This window comes from Papilio xuthus, unplaced genomic scaffold (genome assembly GCF_000836235.2).
Source record: "Papilio xuthus unplaced genomic scaffold, Pxut_1.1 DF827542.1, whole genome shotgun sequence".
Taxonomy (NCBI): domain Eukaryota; kingdom Metazoa; phylum Arthropoda; class Insecta; order Lepidoptera; family Papilionidae; genus Papilio; species Papilio xuthus.
In genome coordinates this window covers 2,345,941-2,373,654 of record NW_013531107.1, presented here as the reverse complement: position 1 = coordinate 2,373,654, position 27,714 = coordinate 2,345,941, and the positions used below count along the sequence as shown (strand labels likewise).

Sequence of the window (27,714 nt, the reverse complement as noted above, 5' to 3'; positions counted from 1 at the left end):
AGAGTAGATTCATTCCATGTATTATTGCTGTCCTCTACTTTAAATTCCTACAAAATAACCAAAACATTGTAATATATATCTTTCACATCTTAGTAATACTATAAATGTGAATTTTTGGATGGATGGATCTTTGTTAGTAGGTATCTTCAGAACAGCTGAACGGATCTCAATAAAATTTGGCATAGGTGTAGCGTGTAGCTAAGACTTCTATTCTTTGTCTTATGAAATGACTTTACTTGATAAAATTACTAGCAAGTGTTCATATTACTGTTGTTGTTTGTAGCAATACCTTTGTGTCATTCCAAAGCATGAGACGGGCATTGGGTAGATTCCCAACACCTAGATCTGCAGCTAAATCTGCAGATGTTACAACAGCAAAACATATCTCTCCCACTGTATCAAACTCCCGTGACTTTAGAGCCACATTGTACCATGTGTTATAATATCTAGATGTGTCACTTAATGGTGTATAACCAACAGCCACAGCCTGTAAATAAATAAGGTTGTATTATGTTTACAATGAATATTTTTCAAGAGTAATAATTATTATTACTATTAAGTAAAGTTGAACCAAGATAATCGAGAACTGGATAAACAAAAATCATTGTATGAACCCAAAGGGCAATCTCCTTATGTAAGAAATTTGTTAATATTGGTTAGAGAGAAACCACTATTAGTGGCAAAACATTGTGGTCTTATTTGTCCAGTTTTGACTGTATGTTATGCTTTTCATCCATTTTGAAAAATCTGAGACAACAAATCATATCAAACATTGTGGACAGCATTTCATGTGATAGTTATGTAATTGTAAAATATTTTATTATAAATAAAATATTTATTGCTTCAACATGACCAGCGCGAGGCTATTACTTTGATGACATACTACACTTGGTATAGTTTTTTTATTTTGCTATACTTAAAAGATAACTCTTTTTAATTGTAATATTTTACATAATAATATACTTACATCATGAATAGATAAATAATGAACTAGATCTTCAGTTGAAGATATTCTTACTAAAGGCTTCATAATCAATTCCAAAAAATTAACCATACTATGTGCATCTTTAGGACCTGAAGTGTAATGAAAAATATTATTAATGTTAAAAAAGGAGCAAGTGTACAAAACATGAAATTTAAGTAACCCACAATGAATAGAAAACAAAAATATGACATTTTAGAATCAAGTTAATTGTCTATAAATAAATATTTAGACATGGTTTTTCATCACAAAATCAATCTCTTTTTCTTTCAGCACTCACAGAAAAAAATTAAACATTTTTATAATAGTACCTTTATAAAGAACCCCTCTAGAATTAACTGTATATGCCATCAGAATAGGCCATGATGGAATTTTGTTATGTTGTAATCTACATTCACTGCCTGGATTCCAGCAATTGATGGCTGAAAAATGAACCTAAAGAAAATAGAGATAAAATCCATCATGAACAGTTATGTTATTTTCATTTATAGTTACCAAAAAAAGTTAAGAACATACTCTATCTTTTAAAATATTAGCAGCTAGCTCAAACTCTCCTCTAACAAACTGTGATTCAGCATCCCAAGGGGCATAGTACATTATGAAAGACACATCAGCAAGATTCACAGCAGCCAAAGCATTGCCCAGCTGCCCTCTGTACCAATCTGTCACCACTGATCCTGAATTAAAAAACCTCATTGCTTGTGGATGCTTTGACACCTTTGATGGCCTGAAATAGATATTTTTATAATTATTAAATGACTAATAATCTGACTTTTCTACTGATACAAGAAAAACATTAATAAAACAATAATTACGTGTTATGAAGGGCTCCATAAGTCGTCAATGCCAGAGCGATGAAAAAGACCATTTCCTTTATCAACATATTGATAGTTAACTCCCTGTTATAGTTTTGTTGAGTCTCTGGAGAATTTTCAGACGAGTCTCGCACATCGCTAGAAACACTCGGTTTTTCTTTTAATGACGTGACCTGCGAAATATCTTCGGAGTCCACCGTTGGAAACATTACACGTCATTCGAAAACAATATTGATATTGAATTAAGATTTACAATTAAATTATTTGAGTTAACATTTTCTAAACGAGTTAGTGTTTGTATATGGCGATTTTTAACTAAGTTAATTATAAAAAACATAATAAACTTTGTTTTAAAACTCAAGTTCCAACATCTTTTTGACAATTTAAATGTCAAATCAATTTGAAACGTCAATTTTGACAATCAAGCAGTATTGCCATAAAAATACCATTCGATTGAAGCAGAAAATCAAAGAGATTTACAAAACCTACAATATCATGGTCTCATTCACCATCATCTTCAGCTCACTATACGTCCCCACCGAGGGGCTCGGAGCCTACCCTAAGTTAAGGGTGATTAGGTCTCATTACGACATTATTATTATTAGTATAAATATAAAAGATTTAAGCAGCTGGCAAGTGAATAAATAAATCTTTAATTTAATCCAATGTTATAGGTTTTATTTTCATTTTGGTGACGGTAGAGCTAATAAAAATGAATTCATTGAGAAAGAAATGGGTTTATTTGATGAGTTCTAGTAATTCACAAAACCGATACTGCTGTAAAATCTCCTTGCCGCTTTAATTTATCTACTGTTCGACCAAAGCATTCCAAACGCCATATTCCATAGAGTCTAACTCTTATATGGTATCATTGTCTGACTGAATATTTTTTATCTATCAAACAATTTGCCTTGTTTTGGTCTAAACTAGGAAGTTGTGTCACAATTTTGCGTTATAAATTATAATGCCTGATTCATAATATTATAGCAAAAGGTCAAAATAAATTTTTCAATAAAATACTCATATCAAACGTTCAATATCCTGTCAATAATTGTTTCATAAGAATTCTATTAGTGTCCGTTTTAAGCCTCAGTAAATATGGAATCTCCTAGACAGTTAGAAACGGACACTGTAGAGTTTTGGAGGAAACAAGCCAAATATTACGAACAAAAGTAAGGCCGTCCATTATTCCTCACAAGTTTGTATGAAATTACTGATTTTGCAGTTTTTTCTTATCATAAATCTTTGCAGGGTTATCGACATTCAGCAAGAATTAGACGAGTACACAGAAAATTCAGCACAACTTGAAAAGGAATTGGAAGCATCATTGGTACAAGTTGAAAAACAGAATAGAGACCTAGAACACCAAAATCAACGATTAAAAAATGACATTGATATATTGAGGGTATGTTTATTTGATCATTATTAAATTATTGGATTTTGTTTGAATAACTGGTTAAAAAGTATAAAATATATCATAGCAATGTTATTAAGAAGAACATATTAATCTTTTTAGAAAAAACTGGAGCGAAGTCAACATGAAACCAATGCATTGGAAAGTGAATTACAGGCATTGAAAATAGAAAAGGAGAAACAAGCAACTTACATAAGAGAAATTGAACAGAAAAATGATGATCTGGAAAGAGGACAGAGGTGAAGTTTTACTTAATTGAAAAATTTATATAATTATCAAATTTATAAATCATGTAAAAGTATTAAAGTATTAAGTTTGGTGATAATCTCAAGATATGCAGGCATAATTTTAAGGTCTTTCAATTGATCAGTTCAACTTATATTGATAGTAAAGATGTTCATATGTAATGTTGATTATTTTTCAGAGTCATTACAGAGTCAGTTTCTTGTATAGAAGCTCTATTAAATCAGGCATATGAAAGAAATGCGGTACTAGAAAGTGAAGTAGATGAAATAGAAAACTTGAGAGTGAAACTCCAGAGAGCTAATGATGAAGCTAGAGGTAAATCTTTAAAAAATTACTTGTCTATTTTCATCTTCAACCTCAGTGTTTCCGTGATGATGATGACAATATAGATATATGCCTAATATTCTCTTTGAATAAAACGGAGACAACAATAGAGTCAAAAGACATGGCAGTAGTATTCCAAAGTTACTTAGAGTTTTATGGTTGTTTTTGACAATCTTTTAACATAAAGACAATTCTTTATGTGCAATCACACTAAAGTAAAATCATTATTGATTGAATGGAGCAATAAGATTGTAAGTTCTTTTGACTATGTGAATTGAATTTTAAAATATACTATTGTGTATTTTCAGATCTCAAACAAGAATTAAAGGTAATAGAAAAGGTACCGGATTATAAAAAGGAAGATGGAAGCATTGAAAATGTATGCAACGGACATATCTCTAATACATCTCGCACTCAAGTTGAAATAGAAACTCAAACATCTTTAACAACACCACAGAAGCGTAAGTTACCTTTTAGTTTTTAGTTACATATACATAATTTTTTGATTAGCAAATTAAAAAGATATTAAGAATATTAAGTCTGATTTTTTCATGTTAGTTGTTTTAATAAATGGTTTCTTTAATTGCATTCAATTGGTAATTTTTTATGGATTATTATGTAACCTCATGGAATGCAAGTTAGGCAGAAAAAGAGAAAGAGAGATTCTTTTGAAAATAATTGTACTCTTTATAATATAAGTAAGATATAATAACATTTAACAGGTGAAATCAATGGTAATGCAATGACACCCTCTTCCCGTGTCACCGCTATCAATATAGTTGGAGATCTGCTCAGGAAAGTAGGGGTGAGTGAAACAAAATTATTTATTCTTATAACAGTGGTAGTTGTTGTTGCTATAATGTCAGTAGTTTATTGGCAAACAATAATATGACAGTAGTGCAAAAGTATATTGTAAATAAAGATTATATATTTATATATGACCAATAAATTATTTTATATATGTAATTATTTATGTATAAAATATGTATCTATTTTATGTAATACTGAATTCTATAAGAGGTTGAGTATATTTTACGGTATTGTTAGATATATTTTAATATATGTAATAGTATTAAAAAGCCTAAATATGTGTAGTAATTCATATAAATCAAGTAGTTTTGGAAAAGTATTAAGAATAAAGTATTTTCATACAATTTTCTTTAATTACAATGTCCTGTAATTATTGTTATAATGAAGATGGCTCACTTTGTATTATCATATAAGAATGAACAAACATTTGTATGTTTATACACAACATCCATTTAAGTTCCCTATTAAGATAAGTGACGCCAATAATTATGAAAACTGAGTTTCTCCTCTCTGTGATTGACCTATTTATTGATTGAACTGATTTAACCTTAACTTATGATAAAGTTATACATCCAGTAGATATAATTTAGTGTACTATATTTGTGGACATTTTTAATAGTTTTTTTGGATACAAAGCCATATTTATTTTTTAGGGACTTTTTGTTTTTCAATTTATATAGCTGAGACCTACTAAACAGTTTTTATTGTTTTTCAAAATCCTAAGATTTTTTGATAAAAATAATTTTAATTTGTAAATAACTTTCATTCGAGACATTATTAATAGTGCTTTATTTGCCTAGCTTTAGATTAAAATGTAAATATTTTAGCCTTTAATTTAAATCACAGTATCACTGACAGTAGATAAATTTTGTAGAATTGTGCTGTTTTTGCATGGTTTTATTTATGTAGTTTGCATGATGTTTATTGCTTTGCAGCTTGAGAGATTTCTTTGCCGTGAGTGTGGTAAGGTCAAATGCTCATGTAGTGCGGTAACCGTCCAACAGACATTGGACAACGTAGCTAGTACTAAGGAGACTAAGAACGATAGTGAAGAATATGTTGTGGAGTACAGGAAAACTAGAGAATTAACAAGACAGTTATCTAAATCTGAACAGCCTGATGATATACCAAAGAAACCACCTCGGAATAGTCTGAATAGGTCATCCGAGCCATTTGAAAGATCTGGTGATAGTGGAAAGTTGCGAAGATCTTTTGCAGTACGGTCTAGAGAGGGACTAGAGAATTTGTTGAATTTCGCTTCGATTCGCAAAGGACATGAGCAAGGGAAAGCAAAACAAGGGTTGAAATGAAAAGTGTACTTTAATGTACAAAATTTTTTTATGATTTTTTATTTATAAATTACTTTATTGTAATTTTAAAATGTAAAGTACTCTAATGTAACGCCAAATTAAATTTACAACAACAAATTAATAATGAACTTTTTCGATTGATTTACATTTTTATCAAAAACTATTTATATATTTGCGGGCTAGTAAAAATAATAATAGCCTCATATAGCTTTAAATTAGATTTATATACAATTTAGTATGTATTGTATGTATATAACACAATACGTTTTTACAATAACAATATTAAAAAGTGTGTACAGGTGGTGGGTACTTTATAATTTTTTTCAAGTAAATTACCAAATATTTACAAAACTATTTAATTAAAATGTAAATGATGCCATTTAACAAAAAGCATTTCAAAGACAAATAAAATTGTTTTAAACAGTGCCATAAAACAGAAGTGCTGAGTGTAGCTATTAATATTGTGTTTATAATTTCAAGCGATTGATTTTTAATTATGTTATATAAAATATAAACAATTGCAATTCTAATAATACCTAGTAGTTACATAAGCTGATATGTGTACCACAAAGTTTTGGTGCTAGAATTATTGTGTAAACGACATATACAACTGTGTGACTTAGTATATAATAGGATATAGCAGAAATAAAGGTTAATAAATATAGATAATATTAAGTAGTGTTTAAATCATTTATATATTTTTGTAATTAGCTATTTTGAATTAATGATGATAATGTAGGTTAAACAATTATGTGAACGTTACTATGTTATTTCATAGTTTTCACAACATCCTTTATGTCAATTGTATATATCATGTTTGTCTATGGTATATCATCGTGTCTTGTTTTTCTACGTATATCTGTGGCACGTGTCGTAGGTGTCGGTTTAACAACGCTTTCTATTTCAGTCATATACTAATATTAACTCCATTCATATTGTGTACTTTTCTTCATTGTAGGCTTTGGAATCAAAGTTAGCATCGTGTCGTGGTACAGTTAGACCTAAAGAGCATTCACCAAATCCCAGCTCAGACGTCAATAAGGACTACAGGTGTGTACTCAAGAACTAGAATACCATCGACAATCCACTACGACTAGCAACACTGTGTTAGCTATTGTAGCATAGATTATAAATATTCTTACAACAGCTTCACGTACACACGTTTATATAAATCGTATATGTTGTGATCAATATAATATTTTCCTAATTAAATAATATCTGTGATGATTATGAAGTAATTAAGGGAAAAATACTTAGTAAATGCTAAATTTTTTTGGGCTACCCACCGGAGACCTCACAGTTGTGGCAAATATGCTTGCTTTACACTGTTTATATCAAAGTAACATCCATGCTAATGATCTTATAAAGACACACACAAATATCTTGTCCTTATTGCTTGTTGATCTTTGACTATAAACGTAAAAATACAAAGAAATTGCAACACCCATAAAATGTGTGTGTTGGGCTCACGGTATTTGTTTATCGTCTCGTCTATTTAAGGTGGATAAATATTTTGGAACAATGATTTTATGTAAATATTAAGTGTATAGCTATTGTGTATGTTAAAATTACAAATTTTTATCATCTTGGATAATAAATTTTATTGTTTACATACAGTTCATTTGATAGTTTAAAAAGGAATTATATAAAACATGTATTTATATAAGTAATCACATTTATAGAATTTACATTTAATTTCCATAAGAAATAATGAATTACCTTAAAAAAAATTAACTAAGATTGTTGGGTGTTTAGGCAATTTAAATATCTATTTATTTGAAGTGTCGATTTTTTTTTATAATGATTCGCATAACTCCACTCCATTTTTTATTTACGTTTGTCCAAAGTTCAGTTCATATATCCACGATAAATTACAAACTTTACAAACATTTGAGGCACTATTCTCCTACATAGATATTACATGTTCTAGTCTGTAATTTGTGTTTGTAACAGTGTGTGACTAACAATTAACTTAAATAGCCAATTTTAATAATATGTTTTTTAAAGCTACAATTTTAATAAATTTCCAAGCTATAAAATATTTGTTTGTGTGATGTTGGCCTTATTAACATTTGTGATAAACATATATACTAGCTCATTATTTACATTCCTGTAAATCAGAACATTAAATAACTTTGGATGTTTGATGTTATACAACATGTTAATTTATGAGTTTTCATTGTTTTACAAAAATAATTCTTGCCTATAAATAATATTGATGTAGATGCATTGAGAATAAAATATTGGTACTAACCATAAGTGTGAAATAAAAATAAATATGCGCAAAATTTATGTAGTTTAATACTATTGGACTGCATTAAATATTCTCGATTTTAAAAATATTCAACGTGTTATAATATTTGATATTCTAAAACGACATAATGAAACATTGTGTTTCTATGTAAAATGTATTAACAAAATTTGATTTTCTATTTTAAAAAAGAAAATTGTATATATATGTTTTGTGGTCATAATATATAATAGTATTTTATATAATCTCTTTAAAAGTCATAACAAACATGTTTCATTGCATCATGAAAGACGGATTGTTTTAACTTTCTTATTTAGATTGAAAAAGTCCATGTCTCAGTTATGCGGTGTACCACACATGAAATAATTGGTGATTGGCTTTACAAATTTATAATAAGTTTTAGTTATAGGTATGCCTTTCGATTATTATTTGTATAAGAAAAAAAAAATTGCCCAGTCCGTTGCAATAGTATAAGCAACTACGCATTTATACAGTGACCAGACCAATTTAATTTGTGCGCAATTATTTACGATAATAAAACTAAGTTGAGGCATATGATGTGTTTTATTGATGTTTATTATTATTATAAATAAATTTTAGTTTTAAGAAACCTTATACATAAATAAAATTCTCATGTCACAATGTTAGTTACTATAGTCCTCTGAAACGGCTTGACTCATTTTTATGAAACTTTATATGCATATTCAGTAGGTTTGTAAATGGGCTGCTATGTACTTCTCCGTGCTGTCGGAGTCGCGGGCGACAGCTAGTGAATTATATTATTTGTTTTCCAGTAACAATATTCGATACAATATTACTCCATTCGACATGTTTTGATACCTCCACTGGGGGTTTGAAGTTATTAATTAAATCTTGCAATGAAACTGTTAACAATTTGATTTGTAACACTAAAAGAGATGTCTCATCATTTTTCACTACTTCAAGGAAGACATTTCCTGGAAAGCAAGATAGGGTTTAAGTTAAATGTGTCACATTATTGATGTAACCAAGACTTTTCTCTGCCAAAACATATGGTCAACTCTGTAATTGTCTATGATCAGTGATAATACGTTTTTGAAGAAATATTATAGCACTGGAAGTCAGTTATTTAAATCAACATTGGCATTGTATACATTGAAATTATGTATCTACAGAAATATTAAAGGAAAATCAAAATGTAAGTCACCTGCAACTTTTGTTGATTTTATTATCCATAAAATAAAAACATATAGTGGCAAAGTTTGTACTAAATATATACATTTGGCAAGTATATATTGAACCAGCATTGACAACACTCGAAACTGAAAATAGAACAAGACTATATTATGCATATCGTTTAGAAAGACACAAACAATTAATGGAAATATTTTTTATACTTACCATAGTAAATACTGTGTAATACATAACAGTTGTAGGTAATAATAATAATAAAATAGTGAATGCAACCGTTCCCACAAATAGTTCTTGATTTGTGTATTCACATGAATCTATGCCACCTCTTAAAGGATTGTATTTTCTACCAACAAACAATCTTAACAATGCAATCAATCCAGATATTTGAATGTTAAACAACCTGAAATTTTAGAATAAATATGTACATCTAAAAGAAATGTAATATATATACATGTTTTTTTTAATGTACTAGTAATACTAATAGACTCTATTATTTCAGATACCATGGATTTTTGAGACCAAAATCCCAGTTTGTAACACATTATTATCTCTGTTTTGTCAAAGTTGAAAACAAATACAGAGTTTTTGGTCTCAGAAACCCAAGGATAGTAACATATCTCTGTGCCAAAACTAATAAACTTTTATTCATCCAAGCTTTCACATATTTATATTTGTAATAGTGTTTTTTATGTATTACCTTGCAGCATACACATAAATACAATATGAATGAAATGTTGCGACGCAAATCATATCTGCTATTATTGCAGCTTGAAATGTGAAACCTAGGTAACCAATGTATCTGTACAAATGTAGTATAACATTTAATTTTTCACCAGAAACATCTGAAAACAAAACAAAATCATATAATCCGAAGTATTTTTCCAGTTATGTAGTGATAAAAAAAATTAAATACCTAAAAATAACCACCAAAGTTCAATGTGATAGGAAAAATATCTTCCCAACATTTTATTAAATGCATTGTTCAGTTTAAGTCCCGCTGGAGAACCCATTAACCATTTCAACAAAGTGTACATCAGATTCACTAATTTCTGAAAAAATATATTACTAGTATCACAATCTGATTTATTAACTTCAGCTGTCAGAGTTAAAATGTAAAGTTTACCTCCAAAATACCCATTAAAAGTACACCTAAGTCTTTTTTGTCCTTTAAAAGTAACTCTAAAATAAAGTACCCAATAGTAATATCTACCAGAACAGATAAAATAAAATTTCCTTCTTTCATTGATATCTGAAACAGAACAATTGCTAACATTTATTCCATATGAAATTAATATGCAATAGTTAAAAACTAGATAATATAATTGATTGTTTCATTTGCATTTGCTATTTTGTATTACAGAAGGTTGAAATGGGACATCATTCAGGGCCATACCTTGACTACTCATTTGTTTGGTAACTAAATTAGGTGTCCAGGTGTGAAAATTTAAAAAAGTATATTAGCGTAAAGTGCGGAATTTAAAAAAAAACTTAATAAGTAGCTGATGTGTACTTTCACACTTTCTTATGTATAAATGATGGATGGTTCAATGTTTGTTCAAAGGTGTCTCTTTCCTAACTTACTTTTCTATTTCTTCTGATGGATATAATAAGCCAAATTATCATATTTAAATAATTGAATACATGTTGTATAAACATTGATGAAACTAGCCAGGAAGGATTTTGCAATGTGGCTTCATAATCTGTTCTATTTTGATCCTCTCTATAATCATTTCTCACTAAAGTTTGCAGTTCAAATATAAAATCATTACATTCTTTTAATGTTTCTGAATTTTTTATTGAATGGGGGTCATAAGAAATTATTATACAACTGTCAATATTTTTTATTTTTCTCCCATCTATACTCAAATATTGTATTTGGGGGCATATTTGATCACTTATGATCAAACAATTAGTAAATGGTTTGAATTTGAACTTGCGAGTTTCATCATTGCTATAATATCCATAAATAGCATTATCAGCCTTGATTGATGTTTCTTCAAATAGAGCATAACTCTTTGAACATTTTGTAACGTATATCGTAGTCAAATTATCTTTGTTTGTTTGAATGTATCCCTTAAAGTAAATCTCAGAATTTTCCGATTTCGGCTTTATGGGAAGAATTAATCTCAGTGATGACATGGTAGTAATAGTAAATAGCCATGAAAACACGTTAAATTACACTATTTTATTGTTTAGAGTCCAAAATAAATATATTTAATTAATAAAAAGGTGTTACATAAAAAAACTGCATTTAACAGATATTACGTTGAATTTAGAAAGAACGTAAACATTAACGTTCCCAATTTATTGATAGCGGTAGTGAAAATCATATATAATTAAAAAGAAGTAAATAAATTATATTTGTTGTCTAGTTTGCGTATTATCACCTATTTGACCATGTTTGACAGTTGAAAGAAATTCGAATGACAATGACATCCTGGCCAGGGTCTAATTGTCATCTCCTTGCAGCCACTTAATAATCATTCAATATTTTAATATAGAAAAATTGAACACAAGTGTTTTAAATTCGTATTTAAAGCGTGTCGATATCCGCATAATGATTCTAAACATTTAAAACTTGAATTAAAATAGTACACATAGTAACCATCTATAATTTTAGTAATAGACAAAATACATTAGACATAGACTTTGCCGTTCGTTCGCCATATTAATTTTACTCGTTGGCTTGTTTCGAGTACGATTACGTTACAAAAAAAGATAATAGTTTAATATTTACAGTAAAATTTCTTTTTATAACTAAGAAAGTAAAAAACATTAGAATTGAGGATAATAGCACACATTTGCTTTATATTAGGATCGCATTGAACCCAAAATTTGAAAATGTCGGCTCACGAGCAAATGAGGGCAATGTTGGATCAATTGATGGGTACGGCTCGTAATGGTAAGAACAGTATTGATACTTATTGGAACATTAACCTTTTTGTAAAAAATAAATAAATTAAGGTAATAGTTTACAATAGCGAATCATGTAGAATTTACATGAAATTGAACTTAAACGATAAGACAAAATCTCGAGCCTTAATGAATTACGACACCCCAAAAAAATTATTCATAATATTTGTATACGAAATCATTTCATGTTAAAATCAAATTTATGAAAATTAGACACGATTCTCTATTGTAAAGTTTTACTAAATTAATATAACCTTACCTTGCAGGCGAAACCGACAAACATGGGGTTAAATTTTACGACGATTCAGTATGCAAATCATTTTTACTGCAATGCTGTCCTCATGAAATATTGTCTTCGACGGTAAGTTGGCTGTTACTGATATGATTTTGGGTGATACAGGACAAGTCATATTTCTGAGATATCATTTTTAGTTATAATTGCTTTAATCATTTACTTTCTCTCTATCTTCTAAATCCTATTGCTATGTAACATCTGATTTTTAATTTTTTTTTTATAGATTAAATAACCTTTGTTGCAATGATTTCTCAGGAATATTGTGTTTATATTGCAGTGTTTTCCTTTCGTATACACTAGGATAATATGAAAGTAAATTGCACAAAAATATCCCAAAATTTAAGTTTACAGATTTTTTATTTTATTATCCTAATGTATGTGACGTCTTTACACACTTTCATCCCTTCTATTTTGCTGTACGTAGTTTCTGGAAAATTCTTACATCGGAGTGGCATTAACTGTGGTGAAATATGCTTTTCAGAAAATGCCCAACACTAGTCTTTATTGCTCATCACAATACTTAACAGATGAGGGATAGATTGTATGAGTTAGGCTGTTCTGTAAGTACCAAGATGTACGTATAAAATATTTCTAGTTAGCTGACATACTTACTGCTAAGCAGAATTTAATTTATTACTTGACTCTCAGGCTTAATTAAAATTATTTAATTCCAACGGTTACTAATGCTGCTTCGGTGAGTACATATGTTATCACGTCATTGAAAATTGTAAGCTGGGTGATATTGCTGTTATTATCTAACTACATTGGGTATGTACAATACAGTTTCATGGTTAGACTACAGAACAAATTGTTAAATATTTGCATGTAAATTACATTTAACTCAATTCAAAATACTATTAAAAATGACTGAGTCACAGACACTTATAGGGAAAAAATATTTTTAAAATTAAATATACATGAATTTTTAATACAATTGTATAATTTAGAAAGTTATAAAATGTTCTTTCTAAATTTGATCATCTTTGCTTACATAATACACTTTTTGTGCTCTTCGAATAATATTTCAATTAAGAAATGACCTAGTAGATCTAGTTACAGATAAACTGTAACTTTCTTTTAGGTAAAATGTTAAAGGTTTAAATTCAACAAATATACGGATAAGATACATTTGTTGCATCCTGATACATATTAGCTATACATTATATTATACATATATAGTTAATTTTATTTGGAACTTTTAACCATTTATAAAATAACTTCATTAGTCGCCTACTTGCTCTTCCAGACTATGTTCAACATCTATGTCAAGTTTTAGTAAAATCTATTTAACTACTAGCTGAGATATGTAAATACAAACATCCATCTGTCTCTTTTTTGCTTATGAGCAACACATTATGGTAATTATCTTTAAATTCAAATTATCTTCTGTTTGTGCTTTAATTAATTAATTGTGCCTTACAAAAGCTCACCATTCCTTCTAAATAATTCTAACTAATAATGTCTAAAACTACCTTCTTCTTCGTATTCTTCATTACTGAAGGTCGTGAACTACCTATATACCTTCAAATTTACCAGAAACACTAAATAGTCCAAATTCAACACAAATAAGTCTACAGACAGTATAGATAGCATATTAGAAAAAAAATAAAACTATTTACGTTATCAGTACATGGCACTTCCTACTTTAACAAAGTCATGGGGCGAGTCGGTCAAAATGTACAGTTTCAAAATAAAATTAATTATATATTTTGTTTAAAAATTAGTATTAATTTTATTTGTATTTCAATACTGTATCAGGTGGCATCATATTTTTTGTGAGCTGAGATGTATATGGATATGTTTTTTGATGTGTTAGAGTGTTGGCGGGCTAGTTAGGCATACGAGGGTGTTCCGCTATGATTTGTAAGTATATTAATGGTTTATTTACTGGCTGATGAACCAGGGCCAGGGTGCGCTGATTGATTGCTGGTGACATTGTATGTATTCTATAAACACATTTTTTTTTCTTGGTTACTTTAGACGGGGTGTTCTTGTCTATGGTTTATAGTGAATTTTGATTCTACATTGATGTTTAAAATATGTTGTTTAGTTTAGTAATTTTCCATATAAATGAACATACATTTTAGCACTTATTATAAGTGCCCTGTTGCTTATATACATTTATGGTTTCTAAAACAAATTGTCGACAAAAAGAAGGTGTTAACAATTTTCTACAAAAGTATGTGGTAAAGAGACATACTAAAAATGTTTTTACATGATAAACTCTGGGTTATGTGGCAAATATTGCAAGGAACAGGAAAAATTAAACATATTTAAGTATTTATCTGATGAGTAAGTTAGAGACAAATAAGGAAATGTAAATTTTGTTTTGAATTTCACTTTTATATTAAAACAATAGATTATTAATCATTTTAATATTCAGATGAAACATGAAGGAAAATCACATTACAAAATATGGCTTAATCAAAGGATTATAAAATATGTATGTATTTTGTAAATGGTTACATCAACAATTTATCAAATCTTGATTTTAGGTGTTCTTAAAACTGCGTACTACACATTATAATTCAAATACTTTTGTGTTCAACATTACCATGTTACATAGACGTGATATAATACTAATATATAAAAACTCGTTATTTTTCACGTGTTTGTAATTTTAATTGCAGCGAATGGATTTAGGTGAGTGTCCTAAAATACATGATCTGGCGCTTCGTGCGGACTTTGAGTTAGCATCGAAAACCAAAGACTATTTCTACGACATTGATGTGAGTATAATTCTTTTTTTTACTACATTTTTATATTATTTACATTGGATATTTGATATGTTTACTGATACAACAATATAAAACAAATGAGCGAATTTAACTAAAATCTTATAAATGGGAATATAGATATGGAAAAGTTGTGAGTAAATTTCTAAGACCCGAAAGCAAGATTTGTTTTCATGTATCTTATGTTATGTTTATATGATATATAAATAAAGTTTACCTTTATACTACTTTGACTTCAAGTATGTAGTTTAATTTGTAATACTGTTTGTAAAGGCTACGGAGCATTTAGAAGCGTTTATCGCGGACTGTGACAAGCGCACTGCAGCTGCTAAACAGCGGCTGGCTGAGACTCAGGAGGAGCTTTCTGCTGAAGTGACTGAGAAGGCGAATGCGGTGCACGAGCTCGCAGAGCAGATTGGACAGAAGCTCGCCCGAGCGGAAGCACTCGGCGAGGAGGGTATGGTCGAAGAGAGTGTCAAACTTATGGGAGAGGTATACTTCAATTTTTCCCATTACATTACCAATTTAATTTTATATGCTAAAGTGATTGCTCAGTGGTTATAACTAGACCAGACATTTTTTTTAATACCAAAATGTTGTTAATAATGTTGTACTATAAATTATGCGCATAGTTTTTAATATGCTCATTGAATCTTATCCGTATTTTATAATTGCCTATAATTTTTGTTTATAAAGTTTTCCGAATGTTTAGCTTGTATATAACTGAATGTACTCCCAGATCGATGAGTTGCGCAAGAAGAAGGCTGTGGCGGAGCAGGAGTACCGTAACTCTATGCCGGCGAGCTCGTACCAGCAACAGAAACTGCGCGTGTGCGAAGTGTGCTCCGCCTATCTCGGCATACATGACAACGACCGCCGCCTTGCGGACCATTTCGGCGGCAAACTCCATCTCGGATTTATAACTATACGCGAGAAACTTGCCGACCTCAAGGTAAAAGAACTTGACTATTGAAATTTCTTTGCAATATATAAGTTAGGGGACTAAAATATCTTTTAATACACATCGTGCTTGGGATGTACATACTATATGCAACAAAATAAATGCCTATATCGTGTACTGTAAATTCAGAAATTAGTGGAGAAGCGACGCGAGGAGCGCGGGGCGTCGGAGCGCGAGCGCGGTGGGGGCCGGCGGCACTACGTGGGCGGACGGGAACTGGATCGCCGCGCGCGCAGGCACCGCGAGTCCGCACGGGATCGCGACCGTGACCGCGAGCGCAAAGATGCGGACCGCAAGGAAGCAGACCGCAAGGAAGCCGACCGTAAAGACGCAGACCGTAAGGACTCCGACCGCGAACGAGAACGGGACCGCAATAAGGACCGCGAGCGCGACTACGAACGTGAACGCAGGTAAGGATTACACTAGAGGTAGAAATATCCAATGGCGGCTATTGTTTATTTATAATATTAATTCAGTGCCACCTATACACAAATATTCAGGTGATGATATTCAGAATCCGCATTAAATACGTCTTCTTATAATTGCAGACGTAGCCGCAGCCGGTCCCGCAGCAGAAGCAAGCGTGATGGGTCTCGGGAGCGGCGCGGCGAGCGGGGTGAGCGTGGGGAGAGGCGCAGCAAGTCTCACCGCCGTTCCTCCTCACGCGACCGCCGGCGGGAATAACACATCCCCCCACGTGCCCCTCACGACGACCACACGCACAAGCGCACCGAAATTGCTACGATGACACCAAACTCCAGTACTCACCACGATTTTGTCTCAAAAATGAATACCTTTTACAGAAGAGTTCGCGTACAAGCAAACAAAATTCTTCAGTCGCATTTGAAAAAATAGTGCGCGTTATGATTAATAGTTTTAACACCAAAATTGAACGTTAAATAATTTTGCATGAACATAACAGGACGGACTAAATATCATCATGGACAAAACTAAACCTTTGGTACTGATAAAAATATGGTATATGAAACGATTTTTAGCATAAAAAAAAAACTATTTGTTAAAAATTACATTTTTTATAGGTTTCTATGAAGAACCGGAGATAGCTAACATTAATTGCGCGATAAGTAGACAATAATCCTCCACTGAACGTCGATACAACGCTGTGGATTGTAATATTTGTTGACTAGCGACATCTAGTGGTATAGTCAAAACTGAATATGATTAGTGTAAGAGGCGAGTAGATTTTGATATCGTACTATAGTGAAAAAAAAAAACAAAAAAATCTATATTAAGGACGTAATTAGACATTTTTTAATCAATGCGATTAAAATACGATTTTCGGTTATTAAAATGACTTTAATTGACTTGTATTAGTAACATACATTGCGTCTGCAGTGATTGACAATCTTGCTGTTGTAATTTTCTTTATAAAATTTCGGTATTTTGTATATTTTAACATTAATCTTTTGTAAGAAACTAAAATCTTTAGTTATGTTTTTAGATGTTTTGAACTTATGTTACAGAAAAAGAATACAGATATGAAAACTGGTAATTCAATAAAACAATTTTGCGGTTGCGCTCGTGTGGTCAAAACTATGTTTTACGTCTGTGTATGAAAAATATACACAATAAAGTTGATGAATTTCAAGCCCATGCAACTTGTTTTTATCGCGTTGTATGAATTGTATGTAATTTTATTATTATTCTTGGTATTTGATAGACTAGATTTAGTGCAAAGAAAAAGTTTGGTTTTATTTGAGTCTGTAAGGAAAAAAGTTTAAGATGAATTGTTTTAGCATCTCTCTTTATCTCGTTTATTATTAGTTATTGCGTGTGAATAGTCGAATGTATGAATATTGAGTAATGTATGGCTTTGATGTGTGAAGTCATGACAATCAGAGTGGATATTTTACATTACATTTTAGAGTCGAATTACAATGCGTACGCGCACGCGAATCACGAGAGTGCTACTTTTAAAAATAAAAAACATATTAAAATATGCATTATGTGACTATATAATGGATTATGTACAAATTATAGTATTTCTTTTTATATTTATGTTATTTAATTGAACACAATTTTCACTATTGATCATTGACATATTGTGGTGTTTTTTTTCTTTTAGTAGCTTTGTCACTCTGATTCTCGTGTTTCTAATGTAAAGTTTAATTTTATTCCACTTTGGGAATGTCATAACACAATCTCTGCAAGAGAAATATACAATACATTAATTATTTAAATATATCATTAAGAGAGACCGTTTGTGCTAATATTTGTTATAATAAAAATATATTAGGAGAAATAAATGTTTTATTTTAGCCAATTAAGTTTTGCTCGTCAAAGTGTCTCCATTCTGTTTAACTGGATAATTTAAATTAACTATAGAAATGTTTATTTTCTAGGCATGAAAAATAAAAGAATCTTGTCATAAAAGAAAATTTATTTGTCGTCTCGTGCATTTCATGCTACTTACAAAAGTACCTATAGTAACATTTCATAGGTAACACAATAAAAACCGCTATTCGTGAATATAATACTAACAGACAAAGCACCAATACAATTTCTATTATAAAGAAATTACTAGCATTTTCTTGCAATGTAATCTTTCTTACACCCATAATCACTACTAAATTATTTTATACATATACAAATTTGATAGGAAATACAAAACTTCGTTCCTTCAAACGTTAAATTCCACTATCGTGACATTTGCACTATAGCAATGGTTCAAGGAGTAAGATATGTTCCTATATAAATGTTTGAACTATGGAAACCCACAGTAACTTAACCAATAACAATTTATAGCCAATATGAACATTTAATTCTAACTCTGATACGTATTTCTGTATTTTTGAAGATATAATTAAACTAAATTATCAATATTAAGAAGATATTTGCATTAAAAAAATTAGCCCGAAATGACATAAATCATGATTTCAATAGAAAACTTATAAATACAATAAAATTGTATACCACTATAGTGAATTTATAACATTCTTAAAATACTGGCTCATTTTCTAATTGTAGTCCAACTAAATATTTTTTCCAGATTTAACGGACCAAACAAATGTTTGGACTAGTTAAATGCCAACATTTGAAATTTTTTTACTACGTATTTCAAATGTACATCTCTTGTAAAAATAAGTTTCTAAGATATAATGAAAATTAGGAACAGAAAAATGACTAAAATAGGAATATGTTTGATTAGACATTGTATCTAGGTAAATGTTTTTGTTATATTAGATGATTGCAACTAGATACAATATTCTGCTTTTAATAAACTACGTATGAATTTCATACTTAACCTAAAATGTTTAATTCATTTAATAAAAATGTTTAGTTAATACAAGTCTGTTTGAGATCAAAGTTAAAAATTGTTATAAAGATCCATTTGGAAACCAGTCTAAATATTGGAGTCGCTACTCCACTTTTGCATGAAAATTTACGTAGTTAAGAAATTGAGTGAAATAGAAACAACTGGATTTTCAACTGACAAAACTTGTACAAAAAATTTTTCGCCAGTGGAAACCCACCTTAACACAAACTCATAAAAAAACAATCAATTTTTAAAAAAATATAAGGAATATATAATATGTTATGATTTGTCTCCACAAAACCTAATAATTGATCTAATTGCATAAATCTTTGTAAACTAGTCATCTCTATGACAAAAATGGCAAATATTTTCACCTAACCTAATGAGTACCTGCTACATCTATTGTCTTTTGTGACCTAAACATGGACAATTCATTTAAAATATCAAGCAAAGATTTAAACACATATACATTTTAAAAACTATAGTAATAAAAATAAATCAATGTCAAAAATTGCTCCACTTACCATGGGTTTCTGAGACTAAAATTGCAGTTTAAAACATATTGTTATCTATGTTTTATCAAAGATAATACACAGGGATTGAGATGTATTTTATACAGATTTTTTCAGAAACTAACGGTAATTTATGTAAGTTATTGTACAATTAATTTAAGGGAACAAACAAACGATTAAATACAAAAAAAAGGTAATTGATTCCCCAGTATGACTAAACATCATTTCTGGAAGGAATTAAAAAGACAATATAAAAATTTGTATGTATTTAAATCTTTGTATAAATACGTTTTATTTGATTTTGATCTTGTGCAATTTGAGTTTGAAGCCGAGCATTTCAGACAGCACTCCGGATAACGCCGACAGGATGACCACTTTGATAATAGTATACAGATAGTGGTTGGCGCAGATACCTGATATCTTGAAAGGAGCATCTAGTTCCTGGAAAAGTATTATTTAAATTTATCACCTTGGGTTTCCTTGACATACTTGTGTAAAACAAATTATTATTTCCCACAGTGAAAAAAAAACAAATATATGTTTTTAGAATTTTCAAAAAGCTTTATCGGTTATGGCATTTAAAATCGTAGGTAAAAGCTAACCGCCTTGTTATGTTCGATTTTTACGACAAAATATGGTTGTGTCCTTTGTCGTTAAATCCGACTTTGAATATTAAAACTGTTTAATAATTTATACATCAAGGTCATACATAAGTATATTTCTTACCTTTAATAAATCAGCGGCAAGTTTCAGCACATTATTAGCGACAGTTAACTGTTCCTTGCTGTCTGGTCGCTGTTCCATAGCAAGGTGTAAGTTGATCTGCTCGGTGAGTATGGCGGACAGACAGCCCCGGTACTTGCGGTTCACGTTACCGCCCAGCGTCAGCAGCCGCAGCAGGTGGATGCCCAGACCGCAACTCCACACCATTGCCTCCAGTAGCCAACCGCACTCCAAGGTAACAGAGTCCTAAGAATAGTTTGTGTAAACATCGCTAGATGCTGTTGTCATATATTATGGAATATGCGTGCTTTCGACCAAGCAGAATAGCTCTTGATACACAATATTACAAAGTGTTTGCAAATGTCACTAGATGGCGTTGGATATCAACTAATTAGGAGCAACTGCAATCTAATAACACTTGTTACGTTATTTAAATTTTCTAAAAGTTTTGTAGTCTGGATGAATCATGGCAAAGAATTTCCTAAGAAACATTATCTTTGCTTACAGCTTAATTTCTCTATTAATAATATTTGCGATGTTTATCTACAATATAGTTTAACAATAGGAGAGATGCTGGTACCCTGAGCAGCTGCGCGCTGACGCAGGCGAGCAGTATGAGGGTGAGCATGAAGGCAGACGACACGATTACGTCCACCGACCGCTGAGGGCCGCGACGCTGTAACATTCAAAATACATAAGCAACAAAAAAAATCGTATAAAAACACTGTAACTAATACAATAGTTATGTAAATATAGAGACCTAGGCTATCTGAATTAATAGTTGTAATTGAAACTAAATTATGACAGCTCACTAGCGCCCCCCTGTCAACGTCAAAAATGACAAAGGAACCTCTTTGTAATGTAGCTGTCATATCATTTTCTCTTATGTCTAACCACGATAGTAGCGCCTCTCACCGGTTCAGATATCCTTGTTTAACTATACTTGTAATTGTTATAATTTGGAGTAACAGAATAAACAATATTTTATTCAATTTCGTAAAAATTTACATAAAATCCCTTATTTAATTTAGAAAACAAATAATATATAAATAGGATAGAAAATATGAATATTCCTGTGGTATCCAAACAATTTACCCGTAAGTAAGACCTGGTGGAAAGCCAGGTCTTGATGTTCCTGACGGTGTTGAGTCTGAAGTGCGGCAGTTCTGACTTGCGCGCGCGCCGAGCTGATGTGAGATGGGAGAACAGTTTGGCGTAGAGGAAGCGTTGCTTCAGTGCGCGCTCCGCCACCGCCAGCAGGAAGAACACCAGCGCGCTCAGTGAGAACCGGAGCACGCACGATATCATGCTCGTTGATACTTCCCTGATAATCATTAATAAAAATATCTTTGTGCATATAAAAACAAACATATACTGAGCAATAGTTAATTTACAAAAGGTTATGTGTTAATGATCTTTGCCTGTTAAAACAGCTTTAAAAAACATAATTTAACAAAAAAAGGCGTAAAGGTTATTGATAATCATATCAGTGGGCCAAGCAAGAATATTTTGACAAGCGCCATCGTATCGTCGTCGACAAAATTTGTATAACAGTACTACCATACTAAGTTTAACATAATTGACGATAGAAGGCGCTTCTCGCATTTATAATAATTAGGTCCACTGTTTTACTGATCTTATCAATTTTTTAGATTTCGATTATGACGTCACAATAGGATATTTCATCCACATCAATCACTCAGGGGAAGAATATGAATCGATAACATTTGTCTGTGGTCACTCACCAGGCGGTATCTCCGAAGGCACCGCTGAATAGCGAGCGCGGCCAGTCAGCGCGGTTGTGGAACAGCGAGGGGATGTAGGAGAGCAGGGACATCGCCTGCAGCTCCTCCTCGCTACGCGTGTCCTGCTCTATAGCCACCTAACACAACAATCCCATTGTCATTGCTTCCTTACTACTCCGTTTAACACGTTCAGTGACACTGACTCGCCTGACAAGTTAATTTCAATGAAAAAATTTAGTGGCATGGTACGTATTTGGTATTACAGTGATGTGACCCAAAGTGAAACTTGGTCCCCGACAGTAAGAGTTGCTTTCCTCAATTTTCTTGATTAAAAGCTAACCTACTCTGTGACAATGAACTCCTAGTTGTATGCTTTAATGTGGAGTGTTCTGGAAAAATGTAGATGGTCTCCATATGTTAGCTAACCTGTAGCAACCTGGCGACGGGCGCGACGAGCGCAAGCAAGGCGGCCATGAGCAGCGCGGGCCAGAGCGCGCCGTGCGCCGCCATCGCGCGCTCAGCCCGCGCCACCACGCACCAGCTGATGTCCACCGCGGACAACTCCGCGCGCAGCGTCCATCCGCGCTCCCACATCGTGCACTTCACTGCAACATGGACACCGCTACTACAACTATACAATGACAGAGTAAACATCGGACTGTGATACATAGATATGACGCTGCTGGATCGCTAGTAAAAATGTTGCGAGCTAATTTATTAATATACCCTACTCTTGAAAGCCCTACGTCACTTGGATCGAATCAATAACGACTTGAACTAGTCGTGGTAATTAAAATTAATGATCTGCAGATCATCTGATTTGTATGTGAGTTGCAGGTCAGTGAACCGAGTGGCTCAGATATAGGTGCTGCATTTGAAGGCTCTTTACCTGTATCACTAGTAGTATCTAGTATGGTGAAGGGATCCCACGAGCTGTCCGCTGTGTAAGGAAAGCCGACGTCGGAGTGACCACCTTCCGATTGTGAACAATAACTGCTCTCTTCACCTGTTAAGTATATCGTAAACTTGATATTACAATATAGGACATAGTCTTAACAAAAACAAAAAAAAGTAGAATCATTAAGTACAAAAAACGATTTATTATGTTAAACCATTCTCTTCCCCTTATCAAAGTATGAAATTGGTGTGTTAAAATCATGCAAAATTTGATATACTTATCAAAATGGACCAATAGTTTAATGAAGTGTAAGTTCCTTACTGTTAGTTATTTGCCCAACCCAATCTGACATTGTGTGGTGCGAAGGCAGTGCGATAGATGGCGCGGATGCAGAACATTCTCCATCAGAAGACGAAGACTGGTAATTGTCCAATTTCTGAACAAATGCATTCAATTCATTAGTCATATGGTTACAACAAAGTTAACATCAAACATGCAATCAGACAATCACATCTAGCAATATAATGGCTACCTGAATTTACTCGTTCAAAATTTCTCTTTTCTAGCACCTAATATTATAAAAAAAGTTAATAATTTTGCAAACTTAATTTGTAAAGTTTTAGCACTTAGCGTAGCATTATGTAATTTGTGAGCTATTTAACAACTATGTAATCTTACCTTATCTTTTCTCTTCGTAAAATCATCGTCACTAGACTCCGGCTGCGTAGTTTCTTGTTCCCAAGAATTTCTAAATCTAACTCCGATTCTTTTGCCAATAGCACTGGGACTTCTTAGGATTCCTCCATCGGAGTCTGGGTCAATAGATTTCTCGTCTTCTTCTTTCTTTACCTTTCTTGTATCATTGGATTCTTTAACGTTTGCATCTCCATCAAATACTTTATTTAATGGATCACTGTCGTTTATTAAAGGTGGTTCTGCTTCAAATTTTTCTTTAAGAGTACTGTCTGATTGTGTTTTTCCTTTATTTTCAGCGTCACTGCCATTAGAATTATATCCATTGAGACTTTCGAAGCCATCATCTCCGTCTGCAAATATTGGTCTTCCGCTGTTACTTTGTATGTTAGGTCTAACATTATAACTATCCAAATATTTCTTAGTCAAAATGTTAGGTTTATATCTAAATGGGGCACTAGAACTGGCAGTTTCTGGTGGTGGAGTTAATGTAACAATTGGCTCGTTTAAATCTGGCTTCTTCCATGGCATGTAATCCTCGTCATCAGAATCTTTGGCTTTATTCTTCTCCTTAAATTTAGTCTTAGCTGGAATCTCTTGCTCTTTCATTAAATTTTCTTTGGTCAACTCCTTTTTACGCTTCCTATGATGAAAATACACTAATAAAATTATACTTTGTTATCATTTTAACATGTCTTATTGGTTGCTACATACCTTAAACCACTGTCAGTGATATCAGATCTCGATAACCGTCTTCTGAATTTAGTGTGTTTGTTGGTTGGAGTTTTGCTTTGACTGGAAGTTGCCCCACTTTCAGCTGACCCACCTCCGCTGCCCCCATCACATTCTGATCTCGATCTCCTGTCATTTATAGTACTATAAAAAACTAAACCACTTCTTGATTCAAATATTTGCTAGTAGACATTTAAGTGGACTTGTCATTGATAACAATACCAACATATCTAAGTGCAACTAGATTTGATTGACTTACCGAAAATATCTAGGCAATTTTCGTCTATAAGTTGACCGTGGTCGTACGCGAGCCAACTCCATTTCAGTGGTGCTGACGATCTGTGAGTGTACAACACTCAACACAATCATCAAACTTAACGGCAGGAGCCAACAATTACGCTGAAAATAAACTATTCCTGAATGAAACACATATAATAGAAAAGTAATAAACAATGTAAAATGAAAAACTCAAGTACAATCTGATATATTTATACATTTATGTACAACAAAAGGTTGTAATTCCGCAAAATGATGATTTTCTGCTACAGCTGTTCTTTTGTTTTTTCCTGTTTGTGATGTTAAGACATTCTAAAAATTCCGATGTAACAAAACCGACATATTTTTATACAATTTCATAAGTAAACTTACATCCATTTCTATGTCAGCTGGTGCTATAAAATATAGTGTCATATTTAGCACTTGTAATATCCATAGGCCAAGTAAGAACTTGGTGCAAGCGGGCGACGTTTGTTGAACCCACCACTGGTACAGCGCCGGAAGGAATATGAGTCGCATCAACGCAAACCACACCACACGCCGCATACCAAGTGTGGGCTTTGCTTTTGGGAATGATGAGCCTGGAAGTATCGATTTAGTGCTACAAGTAGTTTCCACATGCGGAATTACATGTTGATTTTTTTTTTGTAAAACAGGTAAAATATTGAACATATCTTTCAGTGCAGTTGAAGCTTGTGGAATGTTCCATTATTGCTGAGTATCAATTGTATAAACGACTGAGATAAAATACCTACCTCTAACTAAATCCACATCTATAAGATATGATCGTGCATCTGTTGAAAATGAATCTACAATTCGCCTGCGATATTTGCCTCGCATGAGCAACTGTTCCACCATTGTCTCCCATTCTTCCTTATCATATGAACTTATCTTTTTCTGATACCTAAAAACCATTGAAAAAACTTTTTGTAAAGATTACTAATATTAATAATTACATTAAAATTAATAATGAGTGCATTTTAATATTTTTTAGTGGTTAATTTTTATTCTCTACAAATTTTTTATTCAATGTTTCACTACTAATGCAAAGAAATGCTTAATTTAATGACACAATTATACCATATCACATTATATTCACATCATAGTTGAATCTAAATTTGTTGCCAGTTCTTTTATTTAAGACATTAAGGTCAATGTCTTATATTATTCAATTTTTATCACACACACAAGTTCTGAATGCTATTTGCTTAAATAATTCTTTTGTAGCTCTTTGTAATGTATTAACAACAAAATAATTGCATTCTATCTTTATAATTCTTTTTAAGATTAATTATTTTACACATTAACTTTGTCTTTTATATCAATTAAATTTCAATTAAGAACAAAGGCCTATTATGAATAAAACTCTGAAGTCATGTTAATATTGAAAATATAACATTTGACAAAATCAAACAAAATGATTACCATTTTGCTCTACCTTTGAAGCCTACCCTTCTAGTTTTTTGATTAATTACAAGTAGGTATACCCAAAAAATAAGAGTAACTTATTTTATAAAATAAGTTACTCTTATTTTTTAAGAGTAACTTATTTTATAATATAAAATAAGTTACTCTTATTACCCAAATGAATTTCCACTCATAAAATATTAATATAAAACACATTGCTATTTCAGCAGTAAACAAATTTATGAACTTGAAAATACATTGATGAACAAAATCAGAAATGCTATACAAAAAATATAAAGGATTATGGTATCTTTTTAATGAAATATACTTTTGTTGTTTTTACTTACCAAGCAGCTAGCTGCATCATGATGAGTTCTAGGCCAACAGTCAAATTAACATGTAATAAATTCTGATGTTTAATTTCTCGACTTTTGAGTTATTTTGCTTGTTCAGAAGTCATGTCAATGCTAAAAAAATTATTCAACATGTTAATTCTTATTTAGGGTCTCCCATGCCTAGAATTTTTGTAATAATATACACTAAGAATTTGGAAGAATCGCATTCATAAGTTTACATATTCAGGCTATCGAAAAGATTATTTTGTTTTCAAAATTGATAAGACAAAACAATAACAGTATCATTATTACGTTTAATTTTTGTTTTATTTGCATTCTGCACAGTAGTTATCATAATATGAATAAAGTTTTCTGTTGTAATAATAGGAAATGTAAATTTAAAATCATAATATTGTTTTAGACATTTGCGCTACTTACAAGTCCCCATTTTACATCAGTTTCTTGCATCCATGTAATGTATTAATTTCACACCTATTATTAATTAAAAATATACTCAAGTCAGAAGCTTAGAAGATGTCAAAGTGAAATAAAACAGCTTATTGATTGGCTTTTCTCATTAAAAATATTAAGATCAAAGGAACAGCAGATACAACTTTTTCTAACTGATGACAGCTGTCATTTGACAATGACTTTGCTGTCAAAAAATAAGAAACGGAAATCAAACTGAATGACTCCTGTAAATAACGTCGTCTACTTTAAGTAGATGGCGTTGTACTAAAAATATTTTTGCAAAAACTATTGGGATGAATAATTTCTATTTGGTTCATTTAAGAAAATTTTACTTTCACTTGAATTTTTGTCGGTAAGTGTTAATGTCGCTTTCAGGTAAAGAAAACTAGCATTTGAACAAAAATATTATCTTTTAT

The 27,714-nt window shown here is 31.5% G+C and overlaps 5 protein-coding genes across 9 annotated transcripts in view; 2 read left to right on the top strand and 3 right to left on the bottom strand.

The window, feature by feature from the left end:
* The window catches only part of LOC106118774 (uncharacterized), a 6,621-nt gene extending 4,446 nt beyond the window's left edge, over positions 1–2,175 (bottom strand). Inside the window, exons 1-6 of the mRNA XM_013313522.1 lie at positions 1,798–2,175; positions 1,499–1,709; positions 1,294–1,417; positions 968–1,074; positions 290–487; positions 3–47 (exon numbers count right to left, since the gene is read on the bottom strand). Coding sequence (XP_013168976.1) covers positions 3–47; positions 290–487; positions 968–1,074; positions 1,294–1,417; positions 1,499–1,709; positions 1,798–2,006 — 894 coding nt within the window. The 5' untranslated portion in view covers positions 2,007–2,175. The remainder of the gene's footprint in view (positions 1–2; positions 48–289; positions 488–967; positions 1,075–1,293; positions 1,418–1,498; positions 1,710–1,797) is intronic.
* A 528-nt stretch (positions 2,176–2,703) lies between these two features.
* Positions 2,704–7,566, top strand: nudE (Nuclear distribution protein nudE). Of its 2 annotated transcripts, none has more exons than XM_013313786.1 (7): positions 2,704–2,969; positions 3,049–3,202; positions 3,314–3,450; positions 3,636–3,772; positions 4,090–4,242; positions 4,504–4,586; positions 5,527–5,967. In XM_013313786.1, exons 1-7 carry the CDS (start codon positions 2,896–2,898, stop codon positions 5,899–5,901), a joined length of 1,113 nt encoding a protein of 370 aa, XP_013169240.1. In that variant the 5' UTR covers positions 2,704–2,895; the 3' UTR covers positions 5,902–5,967. The 2 variants fall into 2 exon arrangements, with proteins under 2 accessions (XP_013169240.1, XP_013169241.1); XM_013313787.1 differs by lacking the exon at positions 5,527–5,967 and adding an exon at positions 6,860–7,566 and having other exon boundaries at positions 2,706–2,969.
* A 1,223-nt stretch (positions 7,567–8,789) lies between these two features.
* Positions 8,790–11,660, bottom strand: PIG-Q (phosphatidylinositol glycan anchor biosynthesis class Q). Its single transcript, XM_013313784.1, has 7 exons — positions 10,907–11,660; positions 10,449–10,574; positions 10,239–10,374; positions 10,023–10,167; positions 9,533–9,725; positions 9,339–9,453; positions 8,790–9,108 (listed from the first exon to the last, which is right to left on the bottom strand). The coding sequence occupies exons 1-7, from the start codon at positions 11,462–11,464 to the stop codon at positions 8,927–8,929; spliced, it is 1,455 nt and encodes a 484-aa protein (XP_013169238.1). The 5' UTR covers positions 11,465–11,660; the 3' UTR covers positions 8,790–8,926.
* A 310-nt stretch (positions 11,661–11,970) lies between these two features.
* On the top strand, positions 11,971–17,718 carry LOC106119054 (putative RNA-binding protein Luc7-like 2). Of its 3 annotated transcripts, none has more exons than XM_013313896.1 (7): positions 11,971–12,227; positions 12,505–12,599; positions 15,164–15,262; positions 15,542–15,760; positions 16,008–16,220; positions 16,359–16,639; positions 16,778–17,718. In XM_013313896.1, the coding sequence occupies exons 1-7, from the start codon at positions 12,167–12,169 to the stop codon at positions 16,911–16,913; spliced, it is 1,104 nt and encodes a 367-aa protein (XP_013169350.1). In that variant the 5' UTR covers positions 11,971–12,166; the 3' UTR covers positions 16,914–17,718. The 3 variants fall into 3 exon arrangements, with proteins under 3 accessions (XP_013169350.1, XP_013169351.1, XP_013169352.1); XM_013313897.1 differs by lacking the exon at positions 11,971–12,227 and adding an exon at positions 13,015–13,093 and having other exon boundaries at positions 12,510–12,599; XM_013313898.1 differs by lacking the exons at positions 11,971–12,227; positions 12,505–12,599 and adding an exon at positions 13,015–13,107.
* Positions 17,719–20,278: 2,560 nt separating this feature from the next.
* phtf (putative homeodomain transcription factor) lies at positions 20,279–27,447 on the bottom strand. Of its 2 annotated transcripts, XM_013314042.1 has the most exons (15): positions 27,266–27,447; positions 26,840–26,959; positions 25,841–25,989; positions 25,458–25,666; positions 25,069–25,208; positions 24,792–24,938; positions 24,063–24,720; positions 23,706–23,820; positions 23,376–23,492; positions 22,913–23,091; positions 22,487–22,623; positions 21,837–22,065; positions 21,322–21,417; positions 20,745–20,987; positions 20,279–20,459 (listed from the first exon to the last, which is right to left on the bottom strand). In XM_013314042.1, the coding sequence occupies exons 2-15, from the start codon at positions 26,857–26,859 to the stop codon at positions 20,310–20,312; spliced, it is 2,589 nt and encodes an 862-aa protein (XP_013169496.1). In that variant the 5' UTR covers positions 26,860–26,959; positions 27,266–27,447; the 3' UTR covers positions 20,279–20,309. The 2 variants fall into 2 exon arrangements, with proteins under 2 accessions (XP_013169496.1, XP_013169497.1); XM_013314043.1 differs by lacking the exons at positions 25,841–25,989; positions 26,840–26,959; positions 27,266–27,447 and having other exon boundaries at positions 25,069–25,219; positions 25,458–25,531.
* Between the last annotated feature and the right edge of the window lie 267 nt (positions 27,448–27,714).